The sequence below is a fragment of the Lucilia sericata genome, unplaced genomic scaffold (assembly GCF_015586225.1).
Source record: "Lucilia sericata isolate MDLA Ls3-8-SP2 unplaced genomic scaffold, ASM1558622v1 Contig000377F_arrow, whole genome shotgun sequence".
Lineage (NCBI taxonomy): Eukaryota > Metazoa > Arthropoda > Insecta > Diptera > Calliphoridae > Lucilia > Lucilia sericata.
The window spans coordinates 94425-122088 of NW_023994396.1; the positions used below are offsets into that span (position 1 = coordinate 94425).

General features: G+C 28.4%; 1 protein-coding gene across 2 annotated transcripts; it reads right to left on the reverse strand.

Annotated features, from left to right (window-relative positions):
- Positions 1 to 11408: 11408 nt before the first annotated feature.
- Positions 11409 to 27664, reverse strand: LOC119604271 (proton-coupled amino acid transporter 1). 2 transcript variants are annotated; one of them, XM_037956780.1, is made up of 7 exons: positions 27345 to 27664; positions 13328 to 13404; positions 12867 to 13227; positions 12444 to 12800; positions 12281 to 12375; positions 12046 to 12218; positions 11409 to 11949 (listed from the first exon to the last, which is right to left on the reverse strand). In XM_037956780.1, the coding sequence occupies exons 1-7, from the start codon at positions 27360 to 27362 to the stop codon at positions 11675 to 11677; spliced, it is 1356 nt and encodes a 451-aa protein (XP_037812708.1). In that variant the 5' UTR covers positions 27363 to 27664; the 3' UTR covers positions 11409 to 11674. The 2 variants fall into 2 exon arrangements, with proteins under 2 accessions (XP_037812708.1, XP_037812709.1); XM_037956781.1 differs by lacking the exon at positions 27345 to 27664 and having other exon boundaries at positions 11436 to 11949; positions 12867 to 13217.

Below are 27664 nucleotides of genomic sequence, written 5' to 3' on the forward strand. Positions count from 1 at the left end.
AACATAAACCGTTAACGGTATTTATATTGATTTAAGTATTCAAATAATCGTTTCTTAAAAAAAATTGCAGAGAATTTAAGGAATCTAATCAATATGATTTAATAAGATTTTAATCATTATGTTTTCAATATGAAATTAGCTCAATATTATTAGCTGAAGTGTTTTTGCAATTGTATGTTTAAAGTTTTATATTTTATCTGCCATTCACTTGACGAAAGTAATTGATAATCTTTAAACGAGATTAAAACAATTGAATTTTGTAATTTGAATTTGATTGCTAAAATCAAATACAAGACGTCAGCACTAAACTCATCAAAAACTGCACTTGGTGGCATTTAATCATGACAACCAATGCAATCGGTTGCAAAAATCAGACACATAGATTGTGTTTACTTTAAGATAAGATAGTAAATAATTAAATGGCTGCACAATTAATGGGGGAATTCAATTAGTATAAAATATATACATACATATCTTTTGAACAAGTTGTTAATGTTTTAAATAAGTTGTTAAATTTTTTACTAAATTTTGACCTTTTGAGAAATGCAGATGCGTCAATTACGAAGTTTGAAAATCGGTCACTATATTAAGTGAAAAATATGAATTTATTTTAATAAAACAATTCCTAAATGAACCACTTTTTTCAAATACTTAAAACACAATGATTGAAAAATTAATTATTCTTAATTTGTTGTACAAATGTTTAATCAAAATTAAAAATAATCACGATTTAATAACAAGTTAAATTCCTTAAAAATATTTTATTTGTTGTAAAAATAAAATTAGCACATGATCAAATACAATTTATAAATGTATGTACATATATAAAAAGTAATTTTGTTTATTATATTTTATAAAAACTTCTGAAGATTTAAAAAAGTGTAAAAATTGTGAATTGTGAAGATAATCGTCACTTAAGTGTCCTCTTTGTAAGCGAGAGAGGGGACACTTAAAAACAAACTTTTTGTCTGTCTTTTCGTAATCTATGGGGTGATGATTGACTTCCTTGTAGGACAAGCACATGTTAAAATAGCTAGTCACCTGGACAGTCGGTGGCTAGGGGTAACCCTAAGTGGTATCCCTAAGCAGTAAGAAATATAAATCTGTTTTTAATAAATAATTTATTTACATGCTGGTTTTTATTCATAAAATGCATTTGAAAACGGATTGTGGTTTTCCATTGCATTAATTAAGAAGAAAAGTACCTTTAAATTGAATTCAGATGAGAAAAATACTAGATATATTGCTCAAACAATACTTGATATATTGCTCGGACATGGCCGAACATATCATACCCTACACTATGCTATGTGTATATATAGAAAACTAATTTTCTAAAAGTGGTTTTATATGGAAATTAAGGACAAATATTAGATGATCCTAATAAATCTAGTAGGAGGAATTGATTTTGTATAAAAGTCCTTAAAAATGGCGTGAGAGTTGCTCTCCAACTCAGGCCCTAATTCGTATTAATTGCGACACTAATGGTTATAAGTCATCATTTTCTTAAAGGGTACCTTGAATGGGATCTGGAGTCAAATGGGAAGATATAGGGCTAGGTAAAACAATGGACTAATTTGAACCATTTTCAATAGTCGCCCTTGGATGGAAAAAACGTATAGTCCAAATTTCATCAAAATATATTGAAAATGGATGTCTGTAACTTGAGCACAAGGTTTATATGGACAGCTAGTCGGACTGAAAGATGGACGGACATGTCTTAATGGAGAGAGACACTGAGTCTACTTTATGCACAAACGCCTAATACACTCCCCTCTATGGTGGTATAGGGTATAAATGTAAATTTTTATTGAGGAATCAAACAAGAACTTCGGAAAAATTTGAAAAAAGTAAAAACTCTAACTATACTTCCATAAAGGATTGCGCTCTTCTATATCCGAGTCTTACTTTAGGTTAAGAATTGGAAAATGGTAACTTCTTTACTAAATTATACTCAGGCCTCTGGGTTAAAAATTCGTACTTCAATCCTAGTACATACAAATCGGGATCGAATACGAGCACATACCGAATAATTAAATTCGATAATATCAATAAAGTATTTCAAAAACTTGACGACATTTTTATTTGAAATTTGCTGAATTCTGCATTTTAAAATTAATAATTTCGTTTAAAAATATTAAAATTTATTTAATTGTATTTGTTTAATTATTTTATTTTTAATCTTATCCATACCGTAGCTTTTGATTAAGAATCATTGTGCATATTTTTATTTAAATTCACTGAAAAAAACGTGACTTTTTGGTATTTAAAAACACTTATAAATATTTTAATTGAAAAATCATTAACACTTCAAACTTTTTTAAATTCCAAACAATTTTTTAAAAAAATCATATTTTAAAATTGTTATCAATTTAATTAAAGAATATGTATGTTTAAAAAAATTACCATAAATATATAAAAATTAAACCATTTAGTTTAATTAGTATTGATTAATTTTAAAAGGATTTCCAAATTAATTATCCTTTTTTATTTAAAATGCATCACTTTTCTCAAACGTTGTGCTCACGTCAATGTTTCATTTAACACTAATTTTCATCAATAACTTTTTGAATTTGGTAAAATCGCACTCACTAATAAAATACTTAGTGTTAAATTAAGTGTAAGGTAGTTTTTTTACTTTTATCTATAGCGTAATGTTATTGGGTCACTTCATTTCGAGTACCTGAAAAAAAATTTTTTCAATTCAATCTAAGATTATGGTAATTTAGACACCCTACTGAACATCAAGGTGGTGTGTAATGAGAGTTGGTAACGTGTGTAATGTTTGAAATATGATCGAAAAGTTTTTTAAAAAAATTTTTGAAAATATTTCTACATTTTCCGAAAAATAGAGATCTTTGAAGTCAATATAATATTCCAAGGACAAAAATGTATATGTTTTGAATTGACTCCTAAAAACCTAGAAATAACGATTAGAAATTTTATATACGAAACTTTAACATGATAAACTATTTTTCGACCAGATTCCGTGTAGCCGAGTGCTCTTACCGGTGGATAATTTTTCGATTGTAGCTGCCTCTAAGTTGACATATATTGATAAGTATTACCCGGGAAATACTTCAACAATTCTATGGATTTTACTAGATTTTGGAAGATGTTACATATATAACATTAAAGTCCACAACTACAGTTTATAGCGCCACACTAGTCCACCATCCACCTGTCAGTTATGTGGAAAAAAACCTACAATATTCTTGTCATCAAACATTTCAAACACTTCAACGTGATAAGATTAAAGCGTAGGACATAGCGTGTTTTTTCCCCGACTCTTTTCCTTTTAGCCTAAAGTAACGTAATTTTCTTGTTAACCCTTAAGGCCAAATCGATTAGATCGTTGCAAATTTGATAAGATTTGGCAAAGACGCATCCATCCATCAATTAACTAAGAGATTAGCTCTAGTGTAAACAATATGAGAAGTGACGTAGCAATTTACCTTTAAACACGGAACCAAAACAATCTGATTAGAAATGAAAACAAATCATAAACATAAATTTTATAGTTTGGGAAAAAAGTACACAGTGATAGATAAAGTGATAAAGTTTAAACAATTAGTTGTTTATTAAGTTTATAGCTTATCAATTAGTAGCATAAATGGCGTTAATTTTTAATGGCTGTAGGTTTATTACGTGACTGGCCGAAAAAAAAGTATTACGATAAGGAATTTAGTCATCTAATGGCTATCAAAAGATCTAGAAGAGGAACTTTTATGGTGTTAAGCACTTTAGTGTTAAATATTTAACTAATTTCACTGACAGTTTTCTAAATTAACCCAAGAATAATAGTTCCAAACAAGTTGAAGTTACTGGCCAATTAAGAAAAGTGACACGATTTTTATAATATTTTTAACGAATTCGTCTGGAACCAATTCATTCATCAATGATTTTTGTTTGAATTTGTCACTAGCTCTAGGAGAGTTTTAGAATAGTTCTTGAAATAGTTATTTTTTCACCGATTTTTTTTTAAATTGTTAAGATTGTGACCAATTTTGAGGAAGAGTTGCTGAACTTTAACTTAAACTCAGTTGGACCAGTTTTATGTTGACCGGGTGCTCTGTAACTGGATCAAGTACATGATACGGAAAAGATGGATAAGCTGCGAGATATGCGATATAACTATCAGGAAAATGGTATTTCGCGGTACACTACAGGGTGACATTTTGTCTCCTTTACTCTGGGTTACCACGATTAATAGCATCCATAAAGGACTCAGACCTGTCTGCTATGCAAACGATATCGTAATACTTCTAAGAGGAAAAGATAAAATTAATTATGAAGAAGAGCCGAGGAGGCTCTGAATACGGCCTTGAGCTGGGCTCAACCGTGAGTCCTCAATGTTAACCCGGCAAAGATGGAAATCTGTATTTTCAGAAGAAACACAAAAATGTCCCCTGTTTCCTGGCAAAAAGATACCGGTGACAGACAGTGTGAAGTATTTAGGTGTAATGCTTGACCGGACAGAGAGGATAGAATCAACAATGCAAATCGGTGCTGGGTGAAATGTAGCAGAACTATAGGCATGGAATGGGGTCTTAGTGATACTTTGGCACATTGGCTTTATAAAAGTGTAATTAGACTAATTCTAGCTTATGCTTCAATAATCTGATGGGCTTCTTCGGACAAAAAATGTAGTATCGAACTACTACAGAAAGTTTAGCGTACATGCTGCTTGGGTATAAGTGGTGCCATGAGTACTACGTCAACCAAGGCTCTGGAAACGTTACTAGATATACCACGCATTGAAACATGTTTAAGATAAAAGGCGGCACTTACAGCTGAATGGCTCATAACTTTAGGCGAACTGGCCAAAAGCGGTTACAGGACACGTCATCAATGTATAATGGACACATTGAAAGGCTATACACAATCATCGGACGTGACTGATCGCAAACTTTAAAACGCTGATCCCAGATAGAATGTATTTGTCAAGCGGAACATTAGAGCAAATACCCTTTCGTTGCTATACGGATGGCCATATATTGGAGGTTAAAACGGGCCTGGGGTTCCATATTAAAAACCCAGAAACGAAAATATACTACAGTATATACGAATATGTTTATCTCTGTATATCACAAATAAAACTCTCTAAATTAAGAAATGACTATTTACGGAATCCAGTTGTACCTAAACTCCTTATTTTTCCATATTTACTTAAGTGTTATGAGATACAATATAATGCAAATTTTATTCTCTGTAAACATCTGTCACATGTTTGTTTATTAATGACTTATTGAATTGAAAATTATTTGTTTAACACGAAATCTGTTAAAAATTAAACTGAAACGTGCCACTTTCAAAACATTTATTATCTATTGTATGATTTTTTTTGCATCAATAAAGCCGAAAAATTATTTACTTAAAAATTAAAAAAAAAAAAAACATATAAAACAATTTTAGTTTAAATGACCAACAAAATACGTTTTAATAAAAATTCGGTTCATTAACCAAATAATTCGCGAAAAAAACCTGTAAATACTTTTCCCCGCCAGCTGATATTTCGATTGCAACGAAATATAAAATCAATTTGATTCTTAACTGCCTGTTAAGTATCAATTGAATTTCGTATTAAAATACTTGTTACGATTTAACAGACAAAAAAAACTGCATATTTATTTTAATTGCCTGATTAATATCTGCTGCCATTTTAATTGCTACTGATAAAACAAATGCTTTAACTTGTTTTTTAGGCAACTAAATAATTTAAATTTTGTTTTTTGGCAACCGAACATAATTGTTTACTAAAAAGTTCTTACAAAAACATTGGGATTAAGGTAAATGGTTGGCAAATAGTTTATAATTGTTAAGTTTTTTGTTTATAACAAAATGAGAACAAAAAAAAAAATAATCTTAATTATTTTTTTCAGTCTATCAAAACAAGTCGTAATGATATTATTTCAATGGGGACTCTCCACTGTGAGACATAGCGATAATATTTATTGTTTTTTTCTTTTGAATTTTAAAACCAAGTTAGTAACTAAAATGTAACTAAAATCACTATTACTAGTAAGTCAATCTATTGATTACATTCTTATTTTAAATTGTTATCGCATAAATTTATAAAAATATGAACATTTGATAAAAACTACAAAAAATGTAAACAATTTAAAATTTACATTAAAGATTTTAGATTTTTGAAAGCCTCTACTTCAAGGCCCCTGGTTTATTATTTCATTTCAATTGGTAAGTTCTACTTTGCTACGTATTTTATTATTTCTTTTTGGAACATATGTTTTGACTTTATCAATTAATAAAAAAATTGCACTTTAATAAAATAATAATGTCTTTGATAATAACTCAATTTCTCCTATCTTTTTTAAAAAATCAGTGAAAGTTTGAGGATTATAGATTCTTGCGTCAAATATTAGGAAATGTCACATATAAAACTGTCATATCCACAAGTACGTCAATAAAGTTTGTATACTTACTCGTGTGACTTTTTAATTGCAGATAACAGTAAATAAAAATTTATAATTGCAGATGCTCTTCTAGGAAATTTGAACCTTTAGAAAATCTGGATAATTGTTTGTTAATTGCTATGATTCTTACTATAGTTTTCATCATGTTTGACGAATTATCAAAATTTTCGCTTATTTAGATATATCAAATTTAGATTATCGCCTACAAATGTGAATGTATATTCACTCAACCCTTAACAGTCCGAAAACCTTTCAGAATAACTTTCAATATAACGCTATCCGCTAATCAACGTTATCAAGGTAAAGGTGAAAATAATCAGTATAACTTAATAAAATTTGGCATTAAGCCTTGTTTTTGTTCCGTTTAAGCCAATTAAAAACGAATGAAGGTTCTTCCCGATTATAAGGAAATTTTCTTCCTTCCCACAGTGATTTTACATATATAAAATCTATACTTTTGAGATAATCAATTCATAATAGAACATAGTTCCCATATCAGGACCTCTTCCGAATAATAACATAGGCCTATTTGAAAAATGTTGAAACATAGAGACAAAAGTATATTTTTCTAAAGAATTGAGCGGAGCTGAATCAGATTATAGTTTCCAGATATCGTGTCATAAATTGATTTAAAAATCTTGTTTTTGGCAATATTTGATATGTTATAATAACGCGAATATACATATGTATCTTTATTTATAAAATCGTCTAAAAGTCCAATCAGTCGACTTTAAAATAAGGCATTAAAGACACGTTATCTTCAAAACAGTTGTAATAGAGTCTCCAGACTCGGATAATGTAGCTTTTTAACACATAAACGCATGGCAGGAGGTGTAAATATTAAGAAATCGGAAACTCTTGATGTTCTGGGCACGAAAATACAGTGCGATGTCCGATGGACTAAACACATTTTTTAAATGTCGAAAGAAGCTTTCAAGTGTCCCGGTTTTTTGAAACGGTGTAAGACATACTTCACTCCTTCTAATCTTTTTACTATATACACCACTTATATCCGACCGAAAATTGAATACAACTCTCATGTCTCTCAGCTTCGAAGTATATTTTGGAGCCACTCGACCGTGTACAAAAGAGGGTGAAGGTACTTAACGGTAACAATTATAGATACTATAATAGAATGTGTTCCTCTGAAATTAGGGAACTCGTTCCCGATACCTGTATATTTTTACGCAGCACACGACTCTCATCAAGAAAACACCCATTTGTGGTCGATTTCCCAGTGGACCGCACAACACATTACAGGGAATATTAATTCTTAAGCCGCACCTTTCGTATGTGGAACAAACTTCCTCCAGAAGTATTTCCCGCCACTTTCAATGTGAAAGAGTTTAAATCAAATGTCCACAAACACTACTCCCAGACAGAAAAATCTATTTCTTAATCCAAAAACTAAGTTTTGATCAGGATTTGGGAGTAATGATTCCATTTTGTAGCTTTGCCAATTACAATTACTTGTAATTTCTTATTGCTCAATTACAAGTAATTGTAATTGACCATGCAATGAATTACTTTATGTAATTATTACCTTCCAAGCCTGGTTTCGATTTCGATAAAAATAACTTAAAACAAATCTTTTCGGTAAGATTTTTAAAACTTTTTTTCTCCCTACTTAGAATATAAAAGAAATCTAATTTATGTGTGATTTCTGTATCAAATCCTAAAACAATAAAATAATTTTTCACAGATTTATCTCAAGCACTATTATTATACATTTCTGTTTTTTAGTTTTAATTATTAACTAAAAATTATTAAAAATTACATACTTTACTCACACAATGTTTTAAAAATCATTCAAAACATTTGTTTACAGTTTATATTTAAAATTTGTTTATAACAATTTCACTATTGTTCTTTTTTTTTTGTGTAATTATTATAATTCAATAATTAAATAATTCACGGTAAATCTATAAAGTCAACATGTCAAATGTAACACAAACAAAAAAAAAAAAAACATATAAAAACAACAAAATCGCGATTATTTTATAATATAAAATAATTGATTTTAATTAGCATTTTTTATATTTATGATATTATAAAGCCATGAAGCAAAAACAGAGTTATGGCAAAATTTAATTGCAGTTTTAATTATTTAATGCACTTTTATTTTTTTTGTAATATTATTTGTTTTAATTTAGAACGTGTTGTTTGTTTTCCGCTGTTTCGTACTGAACTCAACGAGAACTTAAGAACGACTCAGAGTTTTGAAAAAAGTTGGCTTAAATCAGTAACAGAACGACTAACAAATATTAAATCGTTTTATAACCAATATGTATTTGTTTATATTTACATACGTCCGTACTTACGTACTTTTAACAACAATAATAATAAAAAAAGTGTACCTTGTTTACATTTTGATTCATGATTTCGGAAATTATAGCAAAAAAAAATTTACAATATTTTGTCAGATTTTTATTGAGACTTTTCCATTAAACATAAAGTTCTATAGAAAATTACAAACAAATCAATTTGTTTTACTTAAAGCGGAAATACAAACAACATTAATCGAACATTATTTGATCTACCTTCAACTTGAATATTACAAACTTATGTCGTCTATTCGTACTCGTATGTATGTATATTGTCCGTATTTAGATCGCAACATGTTGGATTAGATCGCCCGACAGACAGTCATCGATTTTAATTTCAAGTTCGGGGTCAATTGCCTTTTGCGCAGGCGCACACAAATTGATTGTAATTCATAATTAATATTTAAACATCGTATATATTTTATTTTTAATCGTTATTAGTTGTTTTTTGAATAAAAATAAGCTTTTGCAAGTTGAGCTTTATTATTTTATATTAATGATCACTAATTGTTGGTTGCCATATTATTATTATTGAAAATTAAAAAAGCTTTAGATAAAGTTGCGGGAAAATACGAGAACTCGTTATTTTTAAATAATTGACATTTAAAGCAATTACAGATGTATAGCATTCTTTATTAAATTATATTCTACATCCGATAGGAGCATATCGGACCAATTGTTAAGCGATATTCATGAAATTTAATACAAAATCCAATAAACCCACTCATTCCGCTTCTAATAAATCGTAATATTGATTGTAGATCCAGAAAATGGGTCTGGCTCCTTATCAAATTTTAAGACGATCTTGTCATGTCTATACAACTATGTATCTGTTTGTTGAAAGTGCGTTAGGAGTCAAAAGGAAAGAAGAGGTCCTTACACAAAAAGTTTGATATTGAAAATGGAAAATATGAACAATATTCCAGATTTCAACTATCTCCCATAAAAATGGTCCCTGAACTGTTGAAACAGTTGTAAACATGTTGATTATACAGAAATCGAAATGAAATTTAGCATAGGTTACTTAACAAACTGTTAAATTAAGTTTTCAGGTCCGAAAAAATTCACCGCTTACGAGCCTATTGTGCACTCCTTTCTTTTTAGCGATCTATGAATAATACTTACATACTGTTAAGTATGGCGGATATTGGGTCATCCTAGTACCCATATAGGACATTAACAATTTGATCTACCAAATTCCATTAGAATTGGCCGTATTAGAATTGACCGTACCCCCAAATATTTTTTTTTTTTTTTTAATTAATCACCTATTCAAATTCTGTTGGTCTATGTTGTTGTAACAGTGACACTTGTAAAGTCTGTATAACTGAGTTGACAATCCTTGATCGTTGTTCATTGAACTCCGAGTCGTTCTGGTGCGAAGAAACGATTATCGTACGAACGTTCGGTACATAATTTATTTTAATCCAGAGACCAATGTATAATATTCTAAAGGTTTAAGTTGCTCTGAATTCGAATCTGAATTTCTCTATTACATACATAAGGTTTTTGAGATATCGTGTCATAAACTCGGTTTTTTTACATATTTGAGGCGTTATAACAACGTGAAGTCATAGATTTGTTTAAAAAACATTTGAAAGTCGACTTTAAAATAAATTTTATTATATATTTTTCATTGTTCGAAACCCAAAGCTCGTTTCTGTAGAAAAGTATAGTGAGGTCTCTGGGTTTCGACTCAACATCCGGTTACCGTCTAACAGGTAGATATTCTGTCGATTAAAATAATTTTTGTATGAAAACTGTCAATCTATCGTTTCGATAAAAATATAACCACCCATTGAGAAAATGGGGGTTAGTAACGAGTAATTGAATTCCTAAAAGTGATCTTATAAGAGATAAGTGTATTCTTTCAGGTCCTACAGGTTCTCATGAAAATAATTAATTTTCAATTTCAACTATGCTTACGTTTATAAGGTTTAACCATATTCAGAACGGGAATCAAGTTGTTTTAGTTTATTAAAAATTGCGATCTTTGAACTTTGATGACAATGTTTAGATAGATGGACATCATTAATAGAGCCGTGAGTAGTGTGTATCAGCAAATTGGGCCCTTAATTATAACATTTTCTTCTAAATCGTAGGCATTACACAAAGGAATGCCTAATTTGAATCAATTATTTAACTAATTGATCCATAATATCATAGATTTATAAACAGCAATCGGCTATAAGTTGTGTAGTTTTTAAAAATATCAAATCATGGGAATCATTTTAAATTTTTATAAAAAGTATTTCCGAAAATATGTTTTTTCATTAGTTTCATCGATTTACAGTTAAAATTATCTCAAAATAAATTCCATTTCTCTATCCATTTGCCTTTAATTGGGCAATTTTATTCATAAATAAAAATCACTTTAAAATATTATTGTTTAACCACATAATTTAATTATAGTTAAATAAAAACCAAAAAAAAAAACCTTGACAAAATCTCTAGAAATTGTTAGTCATGGTAGGTCAGTTATATGTATTAGAAACAATATTCAAATTACTAGACTCCAAACCATTGGAAATTAGCACGAGTATGGTAAAAAATTTAAACAAATTGGCATTAATAACTAAAGATATGTACTTACATTTAAGATTTCTAAGTTTGCATAGTTTAATTAAAACTACATGCTTGAAATTATAGTTATATTTTTATAATAATAAGTATGTATTTTTAATTGACTTTTTTATTTTCATTAAATTTAAGTAATTAAACGGTTTAGAACCGTTTAATAAATAAAATCTTTTAATTGTATATATTTATGTATGTATAATGTATGTATTTTTGCTTTAAAGCTATTAACTAAATATTTGAGGTAATTTTAAATTTACAATTTAACTTTCATTTAACTTAACACTAATAATAATGATAATTATTCATAAACTACTTAAATTAATTGTTAACTAAATCTTATGAATCTAAATTGAGAACATTTTCCTCCTCACCGAAATGTTTAACAATTTCAGATAAACTTTCATAGGTACCGGTTGAGAAGCCCATTAAGGCTAATATTAAGATGACGACATTTTTAGCGTACATCAAATATCTCATCGATTGGCTGGCAATGTCACGTCTTACAATGATTTCAATAATGGGCGGAAAGACTAAGGCCAAGGCGGTGGAGCATAATGAGCCAATGAGAGAGATGAAGAGACCTAAAGCGGGTACCAATTCAGCAATGCCCACTAAGGAGAGTAAATAGAAATTAACAATTATTTTACTTTCAAGACCAGAATAAGATCGAAAATATATACGAAATATCAAATATTTCTTCAACTTACAGGTCACTGCTACTAGAATGGTGCGGAATGTTAAATTTCCAGTAAAAGGATGAGTATAACATTTGAATAATTGTACTACAGAAGGCAACATAATTTGTATGGCAATGTGGAATTGTAAAGGATAGCCAAAGAGTACACCCATGGACACCATGATCTTAACAATTTGTGCGCCACTAAAGAAAAAGTTAACAGATTTAGCAAAATTATATTTAATTTTAAAGCAATTAAAACTTACATGGTATCACCCAAATTCAAAGTCAAACTACCGGCCACATTTTCACCCCATTTCATGTAGCCCACAAAACCGGCAAGCATAAACATTAAAGTCACCTTTAAATCAAATAAAAAATTCAATTAAAATACAATCTTATTTAACAAAAAAAGTCTTTAAAACTTACAAAAAACATGCCCACATTCAAAACTCCCAAAGGACGATCAAAATGATTGGGATTTTCCATGGCATTTTTCAAAGGCAAAACCAAAGCAATACCTTCAAAGGCAAAAATGGCCGTACCAAAATATAAAGCCAACTGCATGGGATCGGTGTAAAGTTTACGCTCAGCAACATCGGGCAAACCATCTTTCAGACCATAATACATGGTTATGCTCAAACCACAAATCATGCAAATATTGGCTATAAATGAAACCGGAGTCAACCATTTTAGATTGGTAATCATGGAACTCAGCCAAATGGGTATGAATGTTACCAACATAACGATATGCACATCAACATTAATATTATAGGCCGATAAAATCTTTAAATTATAAACAAAAATTTTTAAATTAATAAAATTATTTAGTTTATTTTTTCTAAAACCCACCTGTTTAATATTTGTACTGATAAACACAAAGTATATACAGCAGAAACCCAATTGCGTTACAACTATAAATACATTGACCAAGGTCTTCATGCTCTTCGACCATCCCTGCAATTTCGGCGGCCCAGTTTCAAAACACTGCTCTACGGTTTCGGCAAAATCCGGATATTTTTCGGAATTTTTCAGATTTTTCATTTTAACCGAACAGTTAATCAACATATGCTGACAATGTATGCTGACCAAGGCTATGACGACCGTTAGTATGGGTGCCACTATGAGACCGCCATGTTTGAAGGCGAAACCCATGGCAAAGAGGCCAGGTCCAATGTTGCCCTTAAAGAGATGTATAATAGACTGAAAATAACTGTAGATGTTGTGGATGGATGTAGCTTTATACTTATATAAGGTTTCTTTTTACAGATTTATCCGGTTAGAGATAGATAGTTTTATTTTTTAATAGTTACCTGGTGGGTATTTCCTTTTTGATGTGATCATGAATATTGGGAGTTTCTGATATACCAACATCATTGGGTTTCTTTTTCTGGAAGAAGAAAGAAGTTGTTTTGAATTAAATTATAAGTTTGGTTTTAATAAAAAGTGTCTAAAAACAAAATTTAATAAAATAATCCACGCCTTTTCAACATGCACCTCAAAAGTATTATCTGTATAATCTAGATCTTTATACTATAGTCTACCTCATCACACTAGCTTCCAGGCGGAAGTCTATACTAATAGAATGTGTGAAACAACTGGACTAAATATAGCGCTAACAGGGCGATATCAGTTTATAAGGCTTAATATAAGACCGTTTTGGATTGTAATCGAATGTAATCTTCTAGTGATAAGTTCTAAATCATATGGGAACAATCGGCAAAGAAATAGCGAAGATACTTGGTATAAAGGGAAGGGAACTGATGAGTACAGAACCATTAAATGGACCGAGTGTTGAATTAAAAACATTCCACTTGAAATAATTGAACGATGGGTAGGACTACAAAGATCATATGGGGTTCAACATCATGTAGGTTTCCGTACACTCGGAGATAATCGACAAAGAAAAAGCGAATGTACTTGTTATAAAGGGAACCGTTTAACGGACCGAAGACTGAATTACAAATAATTCTACTTGACACAATGGAACGATGGGTAGGACTAAAAAGGTCCTATGGGGTAACCCCAACGAGAGGAGGACGACATGCATTCGAACGGATTCAAGCGAATGTGGAGAACTTTCTCTGTCATTGTCAGGCTTTTTTCAAAATTAGGTCCGAATGTTATTCCAGATACACAGATTTAAAAATTCTAAAGAACAGCATTCCAGATATCGACCTAGATTTCTTTCTTTCGATTTGGTATATGCATCTTCCTTTTGAACTAAGTCAATGAATGATTGTATTCTAACCTTAATGGAAAATTTTTGGTTTATAAAATCACTGCATGCTTTAGATCTGGTATCGGCTAACTTTGGAGAATTACAATCGCAAATAGTTCTATTATAGAAACTTATGTAATTCGGATCCAAATAACGCCTTATAAACAGCTTAGTAATGGTATAGGAATCGAGGAATTGATTTATATCTAGACTAATTTTTGTTTACATTTTCTCTTCTCCCATCCCACTGTATATAAGGCGGTTTTATTAAATTGTATTACTACGAAAAAAGTTTTTTTAATTACATTGATTCATTGACGTTTTCGTTTCAATAATGGACTTTGATAGTTGGAAAAAATTGATACAATTATAAAAAAGTAAAAAAAAAATAAAAGCTTCTCAACAATTTACCACTTAAATGGACCACTGTAAATAAAATATTTATTTATTTTTTACAACATGAACACAAATAATAAATCAAATTTATTTATGCACGAAAAAAACTATATTTTTTACAAAAGAATAATTTTTACATTTACTATTTTAATAAAATGTACAAACAAATTAAACACTTGACAAATGGAAAAATTATAAGAGGAACAAGAGAGAAAAAAATGTGTCTGAAATTTAATTGGACTGGGCAAATGACACGTTAAGTCAAAGTAAAATGTAGTCACGCGTTTTGCAAATATGTGGATGATGAATAAAAAAAAAATTATTTTGGGTTGAAGACAACAAAAAATAAAAATACTTACTATATTTAAAAAAATATTTAATGGATATTAATAGATCTTTATAAAAAATAATAAAAGTGTAATAAATTGTTATTATTTTTTTTTTTTTTTTGAGTATGCTAACTTATCACGTTTTATTTATTAATTAATAGAATTCGAAATCATAAAAGAAATTCAATTTTATTTAAAGAAATTTCCAAAAAAAGAAACTGGCAAAAATGTAACAACTCAAAGTTTTGTACCCTTACTCTTTGTATAAAGTCAATGATCTTTAATTGCAGTGTTTCCATAATAAAAGAAATATCTTTTTATATAAAAATTAATTCACACGCCGACACACTTTACGAATTAAAAGCCGAAAATATGGGGAAAAAAGGGGAAATAATCAAAAAATATCGTAAACATTATCGTTCTGGAAAAGTAAATCAAGTTCATTAAGAAAATATATATAGAATTCGTTGGAAAAGTAACTTAATTTAACGCGAGAAATAAGTTTTTATTTTCATTAAAGCATTTCTTTGTATATAACAAACTTAATCCATTGGGGAGGAGGGGGGTTCTGGTATTACCGTCACAAGTATTACACATGACCCACAGACAATGACAGTAATATTTCTTTTGTACAATTTGAAAAAAACGTCAAAGAAACCTGTTACTGTTAACGTACTTTTAGAATCTTATTCTTATAAATGTACATATGTACGTATTTAAATAATAATTTCTATACAGTGACTAACAAAATAAACAAATTAAAAGTTAATTGAAGCATTGTGTATTATTAAAACAACAATAGGAGGATCTTCGCTAAGTAACAACTCTGTGTTCACCGAAGCAGCAGAACTTTTACTTAACGTTTAAACAAAGTTTAATAAACAGTTAATCGGCAACGGTAAAACTTATAGCTTTTATTATCAGTGCAATCTAGATCGTTAAAATTATATGTATTTATTTATATTATATCAATGAAAGTCTAAATCAGTCAACCATTTGCCAATGTATCGTAATCAGTTGAAATATGCGAAATGTCTAAGACATTAGTCAACTCATATCGCAGTCGTTTACAAAATTTAATTGAGGTTTACAATTCTTTAGCGCACTTTGCAGACCTTTCACCATTTTTAAACATTTATTATTATATTTATGACTTGTGCCTGTTATTGGAGAGGTACCTTCAGAGTATATGTGCCGACTGAGGTTTAAATCGCGGAAAGAGAATGTTAGTTAAAAGACGAATACACGGTGAAATCTATATTTCCAGATAAGTTCGGTGTTGTGGCCGAAAAAGACAACAGATACCCCGCCGAGAAATGCCTGTCTAAGCTTTGGAATTGGTATCAACACGGGATGGATGTTGGTGTATCAGGGTCTGACCCATCCGTATACCTAGAGTGAATGTGTCGGATGTTTTTCTCAATGAATTTGTCGGATAAATAAGAGGTGCGCTGGGTTAAATGGTGATGTTGAGGTTGAAAGGTATGTGTTCCGAGTTTGCTATGTTCATACCAGACTTACCACAATGTAATCTCTGTGAGAAACAACTAGTTTTTGACTTATTGAATGGGTTCGTACTACGCTCTACAGATTACGTCTCTAGGTTTTGTTGTCGAATCAACAGAGATCATACCATGGAGCGACGGAACCATTTAGATAAATTTTCAACTGCGTGTGAGTAAGGCACACAAGGTGATGAGTCGTCTAATAGCTCAAGTTGTAAAAGTATCACCCTGGTGCTTACGTAAAGCACTTCAACCTATTACATGTTTTGGCAAATAGAGGTTGCTTAGAATAGCTTATTAGATTAGGTATCGACAAATTGCAATTCCATATCGATTGGAATCATCTGTTCAACATTTGTGAGCAGAATGCGTTATGGCGTAAGTGCTAAAGCAAGAGAGTACAGTAAGGTTTTAAAGGGAAGGCTTAATATTTGTCTGTGTTGTTTTAAAAAGTGAAATTCAATTGAGAAATTGTTCAAAGATCTCATTTTGGACCAGTTCTCAAATGGATTAACGCATAAAACAGAGTTGGATCTAATGGCATACTCCATTTTTAAAGTTTAGGTCAAAATAATGAGAATCGTTTTTCTAACAACTTTTAAAACCAATCTGACTCGATTTCTTGTATTTTTAGGTGTTGAAACCGAATCTGATGTCGATTTTTCTTTACCATCCCCAATTTTCACGGATTATGGTATTGAATATTTAGTTCAAAGTTTATATATATATTACTGAAATTGTATACGATTATAAACATATATTTACGTTTTGACGGTTAATATTAATTTTATCGTTGTCATTATAAATATGGCTCTTTATTAAATATTTTGACCAAAAATCATTTAAATCGGTTAAAAACTGAATAAAAATCATTGTTCCCTTCAGAGCCGAGGTGCCAACAGTTAACGTTACAGAATTGAATATTTGGGACTAATTCTCTACGACCCAAAAAGTACTTCTTTAGAAATAGACTTTTATAGTACCATACTCCGAGATTAACCTATTCTCTAATTTGTTTTAATTCCAAATCTTAGGTTTTTAAATAATTCCAAAATATAGTCTCTACTCTATGAAACAAAACTGGAAGATATTTACTTTGAAGTTTTGATATTTAATATGGTTTGGACCCTTAAGGTTCAGTTTTATTTAAAAAATTACAACTTGTAATGCATCTTACTGTAAATTTGTAATTGTAGTTTTTTGTATTAATAGTTTTTTTATAAAGTAATTGAGACAGTACTTTAATATAAAAACTTGTTACTTGTACGTTGTTTAATAACTTTTTTTTATTAAAATTATAAACAAATTATTAAAATAACTAAAATAAATATAAAAAAACGTGATATTTGTCGGAATTAAAAAAAATAAGCATTGAAATAAATTTGCATATTTACAGAAAAAAATACCTTAAGTAAATTAAATTTTTTGTAAAAAAAACAATAAAGCGGAAAAACCTTTGGGTCGCAGCATTTCAATCATTAAAAAACTGCGCAGTTGATTTTTTTCGTAAGAAAACGAAAAAAAACTCGATTTTGTTTTTTATTTTAAATGCAATTTTTTATCAAATCGTTTCACATTATTGCTTAAAAAGTTAATTTTTTTATAAATACAAATTTTAAGAATTAGGAATTTTAAAACAAATTCTTCTACTCGTGTACGTTAGATAAATAATTATGTATGTATGTTTTTATTGTGGGATTTTTGAAAATTATTCTTTCTATTTGCATAAATCGTGCAGATGTTATGAAATTTATTTGGAATTTTTTATTATCATTTTCGAATACCCTACATAGGGTTAAATAAGTTTTCAATGGGATTTGTGTGGCAGCAGATCAAAAATGATGTGACATCATTTGAAATCCAGTAATGAAATTTTTTATATTTTTTTAAATTAAATTGATTATTTAAAACTTTCTTTAAATTAAAAAAAAAAATAATTCCTAAAAATAATCCTTAATTTTTGTTTAAATTTCTAAATACAACAATCTATTAATTATTTTAAACACTTATTTAATTAATTGCTGGTGAAAAGTCCTTGATATGAATCATGGGAATAACGTTCTTTTTGCAATTTAAAATTGCTATATTAAGTCGTATATTCCTCTTAAGAAAAATTGTTTCTTAAAAAGCTATTATAAATATTTCTCTCTTGTACGGAATTTGTCATTAAACCTATTAAAATTTGACGCCAGCAGCAGTGCGCGGGGGGGGGGGATTCCCAAATTGTAGACGTTATTTTTTAAAAATACATTTTATACTAAATGATGATTTAACAGCTGTGATTTATTTATCATTATATTTAAAAAAAAATACGTAAATTTATAAAAAATATTTTTAAATAAAAAAACCCACAACATTTTTAAAAGAGATCAATCCTTAATAAATAATTAATATATACATTTTAACCCAAAAAAACAAAAGAACCATAAATACTTTAAAAATTCGAAACATGTTTTAAATTTAAAAAAAATTCTGGCAACAGGAAAATATTTGCCCCAAGGTTAAAGAAATATAAAATCTATAGATATGTACTGTGATATATGTATACACATCCATACAGTAATATGTACTATATATGAGTAGATACTTTTTAAAATGTTTTACTGATGTCAAACTAAAATACGCATTTTTCCCCATGACGCTAAAACAACTGACCTCTATCAAAAGAAGGAGGGGTATATTTATTTTGTTATAAGATAATATAGTAGCTAATGCAATTTCCGGTGCAAATTCTTTTCAATTATTGCTTCTATATAATGTTCATTAAGGAATTTGTATTAATGTTTTAAATTTTACCACATAGAAGTGTTTTATGGTCCAAAAGTATTACCTTAAGTAGGTATTTTCTATTAATTATTTATCAACTAAAACTTAAACCAGTTATATTAGTAACATAAACTAGTTTATAATCAGTTATGTATTTTGAAAATAAATGTTATTAGACTTCTCTGACGATAGTACTTAACCATTGTGGAATATTTTATGTTTTTTACTTGTAGAATTCCAATAGTTTAGATAACATAACTATGTAGATGCCCCATATTAGATAGTTAGCCTTTTGAGTTGCAAAAACTTTGAATCATCAAATACCCGATAATACAAATCAAAACAAGCAATAATTTTGTTCGTTGAAGTACTGCTAAAACTATTTCAAATCACATAATTATAATCGGTTAGTTGCGTGTGAAAATTACTGATTTGTTTATATCGTCCGTCGGTCCTATTAGTTTATCTTTCGAAGGAATGCTTGACGTTAATTGCTTAAGTGAAAGTACTAATATTTGATATTTTAAATCAGCTAAATCGGTAGGTCTTTGTATAGTAGTGAATCTCAATAATGGCTCTCTAAATAGTTCTATGTACGGCTCAAATAATGGTTTTTAATCATAGTTCTTTATAGGGTAGCAATTGACTTTAGCTTAGTCTAAAATTAGCCTCCAAGTTCCAAATTGGCTTTAATTTAAATCAATTCCTAAATACTAGAAATTTAATGTCTTGTGAAATAGTTCGGTTTTAGACGAACTCGCCCTCCCTTTGTTACATTTGTCAATGAGTTAATAATCTTTGGTTGAAAATGACTTGGGTTCTTCCGGAGCAAAGATCAAATTGTCGGGGGAACGACTTAATGTATTTAGGGAGAATTATAATAAAACCTTAAGAATCTTAATCAAAAAGATCTAATGGGAATAGCAGTATAAATGGTTTTGTTGTATTCGATAAAGATCTTATCCTCAGTGCGATAACATTAGCTAATACCTATTAGGTCTATAAATAAATAAATCCAAATTATAGATTAATGGCAATCAACAACGAATAACTTCCTCATTAATAAATGACAACACTATCCAAGTTATCATTCATATTCGGAATTAACATTAGTCATATTTCATTGATCATAATGAGTCAAATATATACAATAATAATGTCTGAGTGGATAATCTTTGGCCAAGTATGATTCGGGTCTTTCCGGAGCAAAGATCCATTTGTAGTGGGAATGATTTGATGTCTTTAGGGACAATTATAAAACAACCGTAAGAATGTCAATTTATAAAAGTTTGGAAATATTCCTTAGTATTTATTCGATTCTATATCAATTACAAAAGCCTACTGCTTTTTGGCCAAGTATGATTCGGGTCTTTCCGGAGCAAAGATCCATTTGTAGTGAGAATGATTTGATGTCTTTAGGGAGAATTATAAAACAACCGTAAGAATGTCAATTTATAAATGTTTGGAAATATTCCTTAGTATTTATTATCTAAGGCCCCCTATATCGATTCTATATCAATTACAAAAGCCGCAAAATTAAAAAATTAAACAAATTTACATTAAAATTGTAAAGTCAAAATAAGTTTTTTAAACAAAAAATTAATAGTCAATTAATTATAGTAATTGAATTAAAACATAAATCATTTTTCCAAATGATGTGGTTTAACAAGTTCATGTCCTTCAATTTGAAATCTTTGTTAATTTAAGCAAATTTCGATTTCACTTTTTTAACACCGGAAATCAATCTTACAATTAAAACAAATTAAATCTTATAAGTTATTAGCATTATTACTTACAATTAGCAAAAATCAAAATATCTCTTAAAACAACAAAAAATACATAAATCATAACAATCTTAATTGAGTTTAATTGAATTGCCCGCTTTTAATGCATTTTGTAATGTATTTAAATTACAACACACAAATGTACTTGTATTGTATTTAAACAATTATTTATTTAAATTTTAAATTATACATATTTCTGAGATAAAATATTTTAAGATTTTTAAAATTGTAGAAAAATTTAATTGTTATTGACGACACGATTTTCTTTTTAGCAAAAACAATAGGAAACTTTTGTATTATTTTTGAAATAAATCAAGATCATTTATATCTGAAAAAAACTTTTGAATGAAATTCCTCAAAACAATAACAGAAAATACAACAACAAACCAGCGAAATCAAAACAGCAAATTTTTTTTAGCATTGACAATGAAAATAAAAACAAAAATAAATAAAAATATTCACCCACCAAACAAAAAAAATATAAATAAAAAAGAGGGAAAGGAAAAAACAAACAAACTAAAACAAAATAGAAATTATATACAAACATTTAATAAAAATCTAATAGATACATGTGTGTATGTACATATAATAAAAACCTAGAAATAAATGACGATACACTAGGTCATTATACATACAAACATACAACATACATATTATTAAATTAATATAAACAATTTCAATTAATTTTGTTTAATTTTAAATATTTTATAAAAATAAACACTTGTTATTGAAACAAAGTGTTAATAAATTAAAAATTTTTAAAATCATTGAAGCTTAAATCATTATTTTTTGGCTTAAATAATTTCTATTATTATAATTAATTATTCTAATGCGTTATGGCTTAAACAGATTAGAGGTCAGTTACCTTTTAAATTAACAAAAAAAGTAAAAATAAAAATAAAAGAAATTAACAAAACAAATTGATTCAAAACAAAATAAAGGTAAATAATTTCATTGTTTTTTAGTGTTTACATAAATAATTATTTAAACATTTATAAAAAAAACTAGTAAAAAACATTTCAACATTTATTTTATACATAATCGGCTGAGACGAATTTTTTATACCCTCTTCTAGCGTGACAATTCAATACAGCTGCCAAAATATTCACAAACATGACATGACGCCAACAGGAGTGGAAAATTTTTGTGCAAAAATTGTATTTTAATGGGATAAAGTCCAACAACAAAAACCACTTCTTTGCTGCTGCTTGAAAAACCATCAAATTTATGGAATATTTATTTGTTTGCCAATTTTTTATATTTTATATAAATTTATCACGTCCGCCATTTATAAGTGTTACTTTCGGAATACAATTTTGAATTGCGAATCAAAAATATACGTATTTTGTAGTGGTTAAAAGAGAAACAACTATTTATTGTAGATAAAGAATGGATAATAGAGTTGTTTTGAAGTGGTAATAATTTACATTCTGTGAGAAATAAATATTAGAAAATATCTAAAACTAGTAGTTTAATGAATAGTTATAATTCCAACCAGGCACGAAAAATTCAGTACTTAGTACTTTTTTCGGTACTTTTTGATATCGACAAATACCGATGAACTCCTAATAAACATTTGATAAGTAGTCTAATCTATAGTTCAGTCTATAGTCTAGTCTATAGTCTACTCTATAATCAAGACTATAATCTAGTCTTCTATATTCTAGTCTATAGTCTAGTTTATAGTCTAGTCTATAGTCTAGTCTATAGTCTAGTCTATAGTCTAGTCTATAGTCTAGTCTATAGTCTAGTCTATAGTCTAGTCTATAGTCTAGTCTATAGTCTAGTCTATAGTCTAGTCTATAGTCTAGTCTATAGTCTAGTCTATAGTCTAGTCTATAGTCTAGTCTATAGTCTAGTCTATAGTCTAGTCTATAGTCTAGTCTATAGTCTAGTAGTCTATAGTCTAGTCTATAGTCTAGTCTATAGTCTAGTCTATAGTCTAGTCTATAGTCTAGTCTATAGTCTAGTCTATAGTCTAGTCTATAGTCTAGTCTATAGTCTAGTCTATAGTCTAGTCTATAGTCTAGTCTATAGTCTAGTCTATAGTCTAGTCTATAGTCTAGTCTATAGTCTAGTCTATAGTCTAGTCTATAGTCTAGTCAATAGTCTAGTCTATAGTCTAGTCTATAGTATAGTCTATAGTCTAGTCTATAGTCTAGTCTATAGTCCATTCTATAGCCCATTCTATAATCTACTCTATAGTCAATAGTTTAGAACATTAAATCCTAAAGAGTACTCTTTTTGTTATAAGTTAGTACTATTTCAAAATTTCAATTTCCATGGATACCAAAGAGTATATTTTAAGGGGCTTATGGAATTATTGGATCGTGCTTCTTTGAAAACAGTCCTAATCAAAAAGTTCTAATTGGAATAGCAGTATAAATGATTTTGTTGTGTTCTATAAAGATTCACTTGATATTACGTTTGTTCTATGGACTAGTTAAAAACGATGTAAAACTTTTATCGACACTCCATCGGGTCCGGAGTTTATGGGCTTATGGAATTATTGGATCGTGCTACTTTGAAAACAAACAAAAAACAGAAAATTCTAATTGGAATAGCAATATTTTGTTGTATCCAATCCTTAGAACGACAGCATTAGGTCTGTATGGTAATCAATAACTTCTTCATTTTAAAATGACAAAATTATCCGAGTGATTATTAATATTCGGATTCAAATTTTGAAAAAGCTATCTCTTTAGTCATATTGCAGTCTGTCAAATACAATAATAATGGCCACAAATTAATTAATAACATTTAAAATCTCATTTTAGTTCCAACATGTGGAATAGGTTTAGACATGTTCACATATCCTTTAAGTACAAACTGACCTTTTATCCCAAAATTTTGATCAAAAATTCAACTTTAACAATTTTAAAGTGATCGTATTGAAAAATTTAGCCATAACTTTTGAATAGACTCATTTAACTAGCGTTTACTGTAGTTTTTTTTAGTAGTGATCTTTATCTTTTAAACTTTAACTATTGGTTCTAATTAATTAATCAATAAATGCTAAAAAATGTCTGCAAAATTTTTGTTTGACCAATAAAGATTATTAAATTTTTTGCTTGGGATTTATCTAAAAACTAATAAAAATTAATGAATTAACAATAGACTGATTTATTGCAAACTATGTACAAAAAAGCAAAAAATATTTAACAATACATAATAATAATAAGAATGAACTTGAAAATATTGTATATACAAAACCATTGTTAGGTCTGCATAGTGAAGCAAAAAGTGATAGATAAAGTTTATTCACAAAATAAATATGTATGTATGTATTTTTATGCTAAATAGTCATGAAGTACAAGTTAAAAGTAATTAACAATAATTATTATTTGTTTACATTACTTAAGCTTAAGTGTTTTTCATTTTCTAATAAAGATTATTTCGGCACTTGTCTTAAAATAATTGAGGAATTTTAGAAATATTCCAATACAAAAACTTGTTTTTATAATGCTTTCACATGATCCCAAACGTAAACAATCTTTGATAATATTGCGTCTACATAATCTTTAACTGAAAATCTATACCTATTCACACTTTATCTTTTTGACAGTTTACTTGACAGCTATTCAACAGCTGTTTGATATTAAATAAAATAATAACAATAAAGTTGGAAAAATAAAAATTTATTTGTTTTTATTTTAAACGCAGAATTATTTTAAAGTTTTTCATATTTGTTTTTTTTTTTTGCAATAAATTGTTTCCAATCTCTTTTTCCCCATTCACTTTAAATTCAATTCGTAAACAAACAACAATAAACATATGGGATAGGTATGTACTTCCATTTACGAATCTATAAGTTTCGTGTGAATATTTTACCGTAAACTGCAGTGTTGTTTAAAAATTTTCGTATTAATTTGATATAGGTATTACAAGGTTAACTGGTTGTTTAGTTTTTTATGAAAAGATCAATTAGATAGATTTAAATACAGACAATTTTCATCGCTAATTAATTATTTAATTGCATTTATTAATGTACTGAAAGTATTAACTGAGTTTATTTCTTAGAATTATAAATTAAATAAGATAAAAAATTGTATTGAAAAAAGGTACTAAGAAAATATTAAACAAAAACTCATTAGTTTAATGACGATCATTTTTAAAATCCTTATAGTTACCAATCTAAATTTCGACATAGTGACTATCATTGCGCCAGATCTTTTTTATATATAAGCGTACAAAGACCTGTTTTGTCGAACAAACCGGTAATACCCATAATAAAATCTTTTTTTTTAATTCTTAACGTACAAAAGTAGATAGATAAGAAAAGTGCTAAAATCGTGTCATTTTATGAACAAATATTATAAACAACTTCCATAAAATTGCTAATAACTTTTTAAGAGAAGATTAAAATGAAACAACAGTAATAAATGCAAAAATAAATACATTGGCTAATAATTTTTTAAGAGAAGATTAACTTAAATAACTACTTTAAATAAAGCGGCAAAAATTGCTAATAAATTTTTTAAGAGAAGATTAACGTGTAATTAACTTTAATAAAGCGATGCAAATAAATAAATTCACAATAAATTAGAATAAAAAAATACAAAAGACCTTCAAACTAAACAGGAAACGATCACAGATTACGTACAAGTACTTTGAATTTCGAAAATAAGTAAAACTAAGAACTTATTGAGGCAGGTGATGTTTGAACAAAAGACTTTCAAAAAAATATTTTCTAAAATACCAAAAAACGGTTTAAATTTTATAACTGTTATATGGTTGTGAACTTGTATGAAAAACAAAGCTAATCAGTTAATAGACAGACTTTGCTAAATCGCTTTAAGGAATGATAAAACTTTTATAGAACCTCATCATCACTTGTGGTTGTGAATAAAAAAAAATATTAAAAAAAAGAACAAACAATTTTATACATACAATAATACACATGTATGTATGTATCCGCACTTGCATATCAGTGATGTGTAAACAGATTTACATTTTTTTGGTACAAAATTTCAGGATTGTACCAATATTGAAGAGAAACTCCGTTCAGTTGCCTTATGTAATGCTGGAATGGACTCATTGTTTATTGTTTTTGAAAACATGTTGTGGATCATGTGCTTTAATAATTTTAGTTAAGGATTTTGGATTAAGCTATGTATACAAGGATGTTAGATCTTACAATGCTGTCAGATCTAGCAAAAATTGTTAGCAACCGGTATATTGTCAGTTCAGATGTTTGTAAGAAAATTTTCAGTTCACATTCAGATCCTATTTTAGCTGTATACATATGTTTACTTTAATGAACGCTGTCACTAATAGAAATAATTTATCTGTCAATGGTACGTACCATGACAAATTGTCAGGCAATTAACTTACAGTGATCAACGTAATGTGTTTACAAGATTGTCAGATGTCTGACAATATTATCGTTTTGCAATGTATGACAATAATTTATTTGTTCATACAATTGTAATTGTTCACACAATTGTTAGACATTTTCTGAACATTTCCCTGACACTATTGTAATATGTATCTGACACTCAACTATTTAAAACTTAATAGTTTTCATGTTAGATCTTACAATGTTGAAATGCTTTTGCTGACAAGTTCAAACAATTGTTAGATATTTTCTGAACATTTTTCTGCCAACGTTGTAAGATCTGACATACATGTATCACAGCTTTAAAGTACCAACGTGATCGTTGAAAGTACCAACTATTTTATTCCCTTCACATGCAAACACATTCATAAAAATTTTATCACAAACACACATTTGCACACAAAAAAATAGCTTACAAAACAAAAAAAAAGTACCACGATCTAATAAATTTCTTATGGACACCCCACTGTGTAGAGTTAGCGATATTTTTGCGGCAGTTGTTTTGTTGTTGTTAGTATTTTCTGCTGTTGCTGATTCTCTTGGTGTGCACTCAACAAGTGTTTTTTTTTTGTTGGTTTTTGTTGCTGTTTTTATTGTTGTATATAGTTTGTTTGTTTGGTGCTGTTGTTGTATTTTATGCGTATGCATGCATTTGCAAGCAGTATTTATAGATGTGGGAATTTTCCACTCGATACTGTAAAATTTCAAACAATTTGGTAGCAGCACACACAATACGAAATGTTTGGGTTTGAAAACGTACGAAATGTATAAGAAAAGTATTGTGTGGTATGGGCAAAATCAAAATTAACCAAATAAAATGTTTATAAATATTATATTAATACGCAAATTTAGTAGGTCAATGGACATTTAAAAGACAAAAACCCGTTAATGATTAAAATGGTATTAATTAAATGTTTAATCAAACACGTTAAAATAAATAAATATAAAACAAGTATTTATTATAAAAAAATAAATAAATAAAAGAACACACCTCTGCAATCTGAGCCATTTTTAAAAAGTTTTATTCTGTTTTCTTTAGCAAATATTTCAAAATTTATATAATATTTTTTTATAAAAATTCTGCCAAAAATTTGTTTTTTTTTATCAAAAAAATGTACGCGTTTGTAGGTGTTTATAAGTAAATTGGCGTAATATTTTTTATTTTTTTAAATTTAAAATAAACACTTTCTATTTTAGTTTTTATTTTTTAGATATTTTTTTGTATCTTAATTTAAAAAAATCTTTTTTATTTTGCGTTATTTTTTTCTGCTGTCAATGTTGTGTTAATCGTTTAACGAAATCTTTAAGACT